Source organism: Quercus suber, unplaced genomic scaffold (genome assembly GCF_002906115.3).
Source record: "Quercus suber isolate HL8 unplaced genomic scaffold, Cork oak 2.0 scaffold_263, whole genome shotgun sequence".
NCBI lineage: Eukaryota > Viridiplantae > Streptophyta > Magnoliopsida > Fagales > Fagaceae > Quercus > Quercus suber.
In genome coordinates, this window is record NW_027069719.1 from 683,040 (window position 1) to 692,581 (window position 9,542).

The 9,542-nt window shown below is 35.5% G+C and overlaps 1 protein-coding gene across 1 annotated transcript; it reads left to right on the forward strand.

Annotated features, from left to right (window-relative positions):
* Window positions 1–2,090: 2,090 nt before the first annotated feature.
* Window positions 2,091–5,067, forward strand: LOC112018539 (aldehyde oxidase GLOX1). Its single transcript, XM_024051068.2, has 3 exons — window positions 2,091–2,648; window positions 2,750–2,910; window positions 3,650–5,067. The coding sequence occupies exons 1-3, from the start codon at window positions 2,193–2,195 to the stop codon at window positions 4,815–4,817; spliced, it is 1,785 nt and encodes a 594-aa protein (XP_023906836.2). The 5' UTR covers window positions 2,091–2,192; the 3' UTR covers window positions 4,818–5,067.
* The last annotated feature ends 4,475 nt before the right edge of the window (window positions 5,068–9,542 follow it).

Genomic DNA, 9,542 nt, shown 5'->3' on the forward strand with positions numbered 1-9,542 from the left:
ATGGTTATGGGTGTTATGTGGGTGTTCTGTGGTTGTGGGGAAGTGTTTGGCCGTGGGTATGGCTATTTGTGGGTGTTTTAAGGCTATGGAATGGTGTTTGTGGTAGAAATCATTTATATTATTTTAATGTGTTGTATGTTAAAATAGAATTTTTAATGCTAAATGTATGGTTAAGTGAAGTGGTTAAATAGATAAAGTGAATTTTTTAGTTGCTAAATCTAAAATTTTTAGTATCACTGCTGTGAACCCTATTTAAAGCATTCGCATCCGGATTTTACAAAAAATTCTATTTTACCATCTCAAAACTCACTTCATCATTTATACCATATCATTTTTCAACACTTCCAACATCCCAACTTTTATTTTCCTATTCTACTCATTAAAATAATATTTTTTCACAATAAAATAATATATTCCAAAATCACCATCATTTACAATACAACACATTATTTATTCTTTCTCTCTCATTCTTTCTGTTCAAGAACAACCACAAATTTACTAAAACCACCATCACCGGCCACCATCACCATCGGCCACCATTAACACCAGCACAACAACTCACAAATAATATATCCCAAATCCACTCATAATCACCAGCCACCATAACCAACGGCCACCATGACCACAACCTATATCCAACCAAATTTGCAACAAAAATCCATCTAAAATACTAATGAAAATTACACAAACCCATCACCACGAAGGAACAAAGAAAAAACACAACAGCATCACCACCTAAAACTCACCATCAACACCATCACAACACCATCCACAACCCACAATACAAAATCAACCAAAGACCCACACCATAAACCCACAAAATCAACCCACAACCTAGGAACTTAGATCGGTGAAGGGCGAGACTGCGAGACAGCGATGGCTGTGGCAGACAGGTTGCATGTTTGTTTCAGAGAGAGGAGGATGATGATCAAGATCTAGACATTAGGGGCGAGATCAATAGTGAGTTGGCGGCATGTAAGGTCGGCAGCGGTGAGATCAGCAACTTGTAAGGCAACGGTGGTGAGAGAGGAAGAGAGTGAGAGAGGGTAGATGAGAAAACAAAAAGAGAGAATTGAGAAAGAAAGAAGACGTCTCAGCCCCAAAGAAAGAAAAGACAAAGGAGAGAGAGAATAAAAGTGATTAAAAAATGTATACAATAGTACTACAGTGCCATTCCACATGTAGAATGGCACTGTAGCAACATTTTAAAATTTTTTTCAATTGTTCCCATTTGGCAATTCGGATGTTGAGCTCTTTTGGGCCTGAAATGCCAAATTTTCCTTACATTTGGCATTTGCCAAGCCCAGTGCCAATGCTTTTACAAGGGTGTTTGCCATTTCCATTGAACAACTTTGACTAGCGTTTTAGTTGCATGTGACTTTTCTTCTCTCTACCTTGCGTGGCTATTTGTTTTCCTCTTCTTCGTTTGTTTCTTTTCTTTTTTTTCTTTTTAGCTGTGGCGTGGGTTCAAGTGTGTGAGGTGGTAGGACAGCTAGCTATGTTGTTAAAATGTAGTGAAATTTTTTTGCGTTTGTTGCTATTATTGGGTTACATTCTAAGATTAAATATGTTTAAAACATCTAAAAAAGAAATGTAGAAAATGTTTCTAACTTGCTGAGGTATTAAGTTAACAATACTTTTACCTAGTCTTACTATTGATATATGTTTTATTGTGCATCAATCATAACATATCATTACAGTGGTTATAAACATAATCTGTTAATTATTTTGTTGTCAAATAAAAGAAATGAAATCGAAAACCACCAACATCAAAGAAATTTGTTGGCATTTTGACTTGACAAAAAATAGTATTATAGAGTGGTCACCATAGGTCCAAATCTAGTAGATTATATATGAAGCAAATAATAAAAAATTTTATATGGTTAAGAGATCGGGAGACGGGGGTTTTTGTTAATGTATTGGTTCTACAGTTTTAGTTCCGCATATGGAAACTGAAATTCTATCATTCCCTGGCTCATATTAAATTCTAACAAACCATTACGAAAGTTTCCTCTAAACAAGGAGCAACCAAAAACTATTTTAGTAAACTATAACTGACTCATTGCAACCTTAAATTCCAAAGAGAGATGGAGAGGGAAGGAAGGGATCGAAAACAAAGAGAAGCAAAAGAAAAAGGAAAAAAACATTGTGTTTTTAAACACCGTGAGGCACCCATTGAAGGCATTTCTTCAATGGCGGCCTTGCTTAGAACTCTCATTGTTTTCCCTCTCTTGCTAACCGTGCATTCACAATTTTGGCTCCCAAATCCGTTTAGGGGCTCTAATGATGACCAAGATAAAAATGCAGGGCTTAAGCTTCCTGGCATCACAATCCCTATACTTGGATCCATTGGCATTGGTGGTGATACTGATAAAGCTGATCAGGGGGCAAATCCTACTTTTGAGACAGACTATAAAGGGTTGTGGATGCTGCTGTCCGCGGACTCTGGCGCCAATGCCATGCACGTTAATTTACTTCCTAACAACAAGATCATAATGTTCGATGCCACAGCATTTCGCATGTCAACTCTTAAATTGCCCAACGGAGAATGCATTCCCTACAAGGATGACAAGAAAAGGGACAAAGAGGATTGTTGGTCTCACGGTGTGGAATTTGATTATAACACAGGCTATAAGAGACCACTCAAGGTTCATATTTTCATGAAATGTGAATTAATTAATTTTTCTTATAATCTTGGTCCTTAATTTTCTTAATTATGGTCTGATGAGATATACTTAACTTGGTGCAGATGGTGTTTGACCCATGGTGCTCATCAGGAGGCCTCACTGCCGATGGTATCTTGATTAGCACTGGTGGATGGAAAGACGGAACAAGAACTGTTAGATACATGGATACATGTGAGGACTGCGATTGGAAAGAATTCCAATATACACTGGCAGACGCAAGATGGTATGTATGTGCATGCGCTTTCTTCAGTTCTTGATCCAAATTAGGATATAAATATATATAAGAATGCCTTTTGCAAATACCTCTTTAACTATCCTTAGTGAAAATAAATCTAACTCTAGAAAAAATAAATTTATAATCATGTGTTTAGCATTGGCTTAAAAAGCTAGCTTTGTTTTTTTTTTTTTTTTTTTTTTTTTTTTTTTTTTTACTATTTTAGCTTATTTTTTATACTATTTATGGGTCTCATTGCATTTTTTGGTATTATTCATGAGTCTCACCGTACTATTTTAACTACATTTTAGCTTTATCTATAATATTTTCAACAAAAAGTTTTCAATTTCAACTAAGTTGTTCCCAAATGAACCCTAAATAAGTAATGCTACAAACACAAATTATTTTATAACATTTTTACAAATTATTAATATGGTCAATTTCTTATTGGTTTTCATATAAATCTACTATTAACATCATTTTCTCATTTATAATAATACTCACCAAATTAACAAATTAACAATTTGTAAAAAATTTAATAAAAAATTTTGTATCTTTAACATTTCTCCAATTAAATTATTACAACAAGGAGATGAGGGGGGAATTTGAACTCTCCTATATATATATTCTTAAAATATCCTAACATTTCGCTTCTTAAAACTAAAATAATATAATATTTTATTTTATTAGAATCAAACTCTTCTATTTATTACTCATCTATTCTTTGGTACCTTGTCCCCTAATTAAGGTATGCAACACAAATAACCCTAGCCGATGGTGGTTTCTTTTTGGTGGGTGGCCGCAAGTCGTTCAGCTACGAATACGTTCCACCAGAAGGCAAATCCAATGCCGAATCCATCAAGTTTCCATTCCTCTACCAAACCACTGATATAGAAGAGAACAACTTGTACCCTTTCGTCCACCTCTCCTCCGATGGCAACGTCTTCATCTTCGCAAACAACCGCTCAGTTCTCCTCAACCCTAAGACCAACAAGATCATCAAAGAGTTCCCAATCTTGGAAGGCGGCTCCCGCAACTACCCAGCATCAGCGATGTCGGCTCTCCTTCCTATAAAACTCTACGTCAAGAATGCCGCGACCATCGCAGTTGAGGTCATTATTTGCGGTGGGGCGAAGCCACAGGCCTATACTTTAGCCCAAAACTCAATCTTCATACCAGCATTACAAGATTGCAACAGGCTTCAAATCACAAAACCTAACGCTCAATGGAAGAAGGAAACGATGCCTACACCGCGTGTCATGGGGGATATGCTGAATCTTCCGAATGGAGACCTCTTGATTCTCAACGGTGCCAAGCAAGGTACATCAGCATGGTACTCAGCCGAAGACCCGAACTTGAATCCGATACTTTATAGTCCTTATAAGCCTATGAACCAAAGGTTTAAGGTGCTTAATCCCACTATAATTCCACGTATGTATCATTCTGCGGTTGCATTACTTCCTGATGGGAAAGTTTTAGTAGGAGGTAGTAACCCTAATCCAGGGTATAACTTCACGGCCAAGTATCCTACAGAGATGAGAATAGAGAAGTTTTCACCGCCTTATTTGGACCCAGCATTGGCTATACACAGGCCAATAATCATAGAGGAGGCATCGGAGACCACTCTAACTTACGAAAAAAACTTCATGGTGCAGTTTAGGCTTGGTGAGTTATTCGTGGATAAGAGAGATGTGAAGGTGAGCATGTATGCACCACCATTTACAACGCACGGGTACTCTATGAATCAAAGACTGCTTTTACTTGGTAAAGTTGAAGTGCGTGAGGTTTTCCCTACTGTTTACCAAGTTAACGTAGTGGCACCGCCTACACGTGAGGTTGCTCCTGCTGGGTACTATCTGATCTTTGTGGTTTATCGTGGGGTTCCTAGTAAGGCAATGTGGGTGCAAATCAAGTAGAGAGAGAGAGAGAGAGAGAGAGAGAGAGAAAGAGACACGGGGGGAATCTGATTCTGGTTCTTTTTTTTCTTTTCTTTTCTTTTTTGTCTTGTGCTTTTTCTTGTTAATTTCTTTTGAGTTTGATATGGTTATAATTTGCTCCTGGCGATATCATCTGATCTCTCTACGTGGTCGAACATGGTATGTGCCAAGTCGAGGAACCTTTTTTTCTTCCCTGAATATATATATATATATATACACCTTCAATTCATTGAACTGTACTATGGAGTTTTGTACGATATTCCTTGATTTTGTAATGAAACAGTGAAATACAGAGATACTGAATTAAGTAGAATCGTTTTCCAATAGTCACACCGTGTACAATAGTGGCATACGGTGATTGGTTTCTTAATTCTCAACATCATAGAATTTGTCCAATTTTTTAATTGGTCAATCATAAGGTTTGATTTCATGAAGGACTTGTAATGATAAAGAATATATTCTCAGAACCCTCACACTTTTTGTTTTTGTTTTTGTTTTTTTTTTTTTGTTTTTGAAACACCCTCACCTTAAGATTACAAGATCGAACCCTTTCCTTCACCACAACAAAATAAGGATGATTCTTACAAATCTATATATTATTAAGAGACAACGTATATAGGCTTCAATTTGATAGACGATAAAGAGAGGGTACCAAAGCCTAGCAATTGTCATTACAATAATAACTAATATTTTATAAATTAGGATAATTTCACAAAATGTTTTGGTAGACAGTGAAATATGGACATTGTTGGATGTTAAACAATCACTGTCCAACTTCTTTTTATGATAGATAGTCCATAAACAGGGCAAATTACATCTATCTCTGTTCAGATTTTATGAAATGATACTCCATAAACGTTTCAAGAAATGACACTCTCTAATCCTCAAAATTATATTAGTGAAATACATAAATCTATCCCCTCTCAAATCATTAATTTCTTAACGAAATATATTCCATTAGATAAGAGCGTATATAAAAGAGGGGATTGACTTATCTATTGCATTTATAAAATCACAAGCATGTGAGTGTCATTTTTTGAAACATTTGGAAGGAGTGTCATTTTATGAAACCTTAAAAGAGGTTGGTGTGATTTGCTCTAATAAATAATATAATTATTTAATAATTAATAATTCTAGAAATCCTTTAATATTAGTAAGCAAAGAATAAAAATAAGAAGGTTACGTCTAAAGATTACACAGTCAAAGAAATCTTCAACTGTAGGTTTTGGTTTGCTCATTCGGAATCATTGAGGAGAAGTGTTAGCTACCTCACGCGTTCGTGAAGAGAAGAAATTGAACCCTCTTTGCACAGCTGCTTCAGTAATGAGGAGAGCTTTGCTATTCTGTCAAAGTACCTGCTTCTCTAAAGTTACAGTGGAAAGTAATTTTGCTGAACTTATTAATCTTTTGAATTCTAATAGACTTTGCTCTCTTGAGATTGCTTGGATCTTTGAATACATCACACTGATTAGAGATAGTTTTGATTTTATTTATTTCTTTTTTTAATAGTATACCTTTACGATGTAATCATGCTGCTCTAACTTTGACTAGTGTTGCAAAATAGAAAGAGATGTCATTGTTTGATTAGAAGAATACCTCTTTTTTCTCTTTCCCATTGTATAGCATGTTTTTGTATATATAAAGTCTACTATCGTTTCATTTCAAAAATAAATAAATAAAAAAGAAGAAGAATCTGACGAAAAAATATATTGCTTGTAAATAGTATTTTTGAAAATGATTTCTTCTGACCTATGATCTGACTTGAGTAACCTTTTGACAAAAATACAAGCTTATTCAGAAGCATGGGCAAAATACCATTGTTTTAAGTAATGTTTAGGGGACCATTTCTTTAAGCCTACTAGAAGGGAACATTAATGTCTTGTGTATGCTATCATTGTTCCGTTCAGAGAATATTGCTAATTATATATATATATATATATCCAATAACCCTTAGAAATCAAAGATATATAAGGTGTTTTAAAAAATACTAATAAGAAGGTATGTCATGTTAAAAGGCCATAAAAGATATCCAAATTGTTTAAAAATCTCAAATAAGACTTTGGTGGCTAGAGGTTTAGGTTTTCATCCCTTGCATGCCCCTTTTTAAAACTTTTTCCAATAAAAAAATGAAAAAAATTCAAAACTGATCTTCTAACTTTCAGCTTTTGTCATTTCAGTCCTCTAACTTTCAGTTTTATCATTTCAGTCCTCTAAGATTCAATTGTTGACAGAAATACAAGCTTATTTAGAAGCATGGGCAAAATACCATTGTTTTAAGTAATGTTTAGGGGACCATTTCTTTAAGCCTACTAGAAGGGAACATTAATGTCTTGTGTATGCTATCATTGTTCCGTTCAGAGAATATTGCTAATTATATATATATATATATATCCAATAACCCTTAGAAATCAAAGATATATAAGGTGTTTTAAAAAATACTAATAAGAAGGTATGTCATGTTAAAAGGCCATAAAAGATATCCAAATTGTTTAAAAATCTCAAATAAGACTTTGGTGGCTAGAGGTTTAGGTTTTCATCCCTTGCATGCCCCTTTTTAAAAATTTTTCCAATAAAAAAAAAAAAAAAAAATCCAAAAATGACTTTCTAACTTTCAGCTTTTGTCATTTCAATCTTCCAACTTTCAGTTTTGTCATTTTAGTCCTCTAACTTTCAATTGTTGTCAATTTGGTACTCCATTAACCCCAGTTATGTCCTGCCATTAATTGAGTGAAAATGACATCGTTTTGGCTCTCTTTTTTTTTAATAAATTTCAAAATTAAAAGAAAATTAAAAAAAAAAAAACTGATATTAAAAAAAAAAAAAAAAAAAAACACATCTAGGAGAAGAGCTAAATGGGCAAAATGGGCAACTGTACCTGAAGGTCAGCTAGAAGAAAAGCTAAACACAGAGCCTTGGAGAGAGAAGAGCAGACATCAGGAGCGAGAGGCAAGGTGTGGAAGATTGGGAGAGAGAGCTTGAAAGACTTGAACAGTATGTTAGAGGAGCTACTCGACTGTACTTTCTTTGTCCTCTCCATTAGCTCATTGAAAGTGTAAGGTTGAATTTAATCAACTATGTATTGGCTTTATTCCATGCCAAATTTGCTTGTAATTTAGCATGTAAAAACTCTGTATTTAGGTAGGAATAATGTAAGGATCGAATGTGAGAGAGTGTGAAGAAACTCAAGTTGTGTGCATTAAAGAGGAGTCTCGCAACTGGATCTCGCGACTGACTTGTGACTGGCAAGTCGCCACACATGTGAATCATGCAGGGAACTAAAGGGTCATGACAGCTGGAGTATTACAGGACAAAAAGTACAGTCTAGCCTGAAAGTTATTTCACGACTCAAACTCATGACTCATTCCAGTCGCGAGGCCAAATCACCAGAATGCCCTGTTTGGATGAAAACTGATTTTTCACATTTTATCTCATACCCTACTATAAATACGCTTATTCCAACGAAATGTAGAGTGGCTATTTAGAGAGAAAAATCCTAAGAGAGGTTTCTACAACACACCCACCTTATTTGAGAGGGAGCTACTCATTCTTAAAGAGAAATTTTTGTAGTCTCTTCTCATTCCCTCTCCCATTGTTATGCCTATTGAGAAGAGATTTGTACCCAAATACTACCCACACCCATTTAAAGTGTTGAGTGTTTTTGGAGCTTAGGAAGCATTGGAAGATGCCAAGGATGGCGGATGCAACATGGAGCTTATTGCGGGATCTGGTAAGCTAGAGAAGACAAGGTTTAGCATAACCTTGTTAGAGCAAGAAGCTTGGAAGGCTTAGGTGCACTAGGTAGATTAGGCTTGGAGGGTCTTTTGCTATTCATGTATCCCAACTTTATTCTCAAGTGGATTATTGACTGCTTGGAGGGTGGCGGTAAGGTTTTTCGCTGAGGACTTGGATTTCCTCTTCGATAACACATCGCCGTGTTATCTTTGTGTTTACATTTCTCTTCCCTTAATCTTTGCCTTTTAATTACTGCTGTGATTGTGATTAATTTCAGTTTAGATTGTTTTACCAATTCTGTTTTAGCTTATTTTCATATTCCGCACATACATTATTTGATTATAAACTTGTGTTGGTAATTTGTGATTTGGAGGGTCTAAACATTCATAGGTATTTTACATGCTATTTGAACTTTCAGAAAGCTCTGACTAGCTCCACTACCATCTTACCTCCAATCTACTCCATCGATGTCATCACAGCGCCGCTACCTCTGCTCTCACCAACCATCCACTACAGCGGCTGCTACGCTGTCGACCACCAAGACCAGTCACTCTTGGATTAATCCGAGGGAATATGCAGGTACGAGTGTGATGATTTGGTAAAGGTTTTATCTTGGAGGTTAGGTCTTGCGAATAGAAGAGCTCCATTGATAACAGCAAATCAGCAACAACAATAACAACATCGTCCACTCACTAGTTGCTACCCTTCAGCTACATCATCGTCCACTCATTAGTTAGTTTTTTTTTTTTTTTTTTTTTTTTTTTTTTTTAAGGAGTCAAAACGACGTCGTTTTGGCTCAATTAACGGCAGGACATAATTGGGGTTTAAAGGAGTACCAAATTGACAACAATTGAAAGTTAGAGGACTGAAATGACAAAACTGAAAGTTAGAGGACTGAAATGACAAAACTGAAAGTTAGAGGACTAAAATGAAAAAAAGCTAAAAATTAGAGGATCAGTTTGGATTTTTGCC

What these genes read in the sequence shown, in the direction of transcription:
- LOC112018539 (XM_024051068.2), top strand. Translation starts at nt 2,193, where the DNA reads ATGGCGGCCTTGCTTAGAACTCTCATTGTTTTCCCTCTCTTGCTAACC. An exon ending in GCTATAAGAGACCACTCAAG is followed by an intron (nt 2,649 to 2,749) that starts GTTCATATTTTC and finishes AACTTGGTGCAG; the next exon opens with ATGGTGTTTGACCCATGGTG. An exon ending in ACACTGGCAGACGCAAGATG is followed by an intron (nt 2,911 to 3,649) that starts GTATGTATGTGC and finishes CCCCTAATTAAG; the next exon opens with GTATGCAACACAAATAACCC.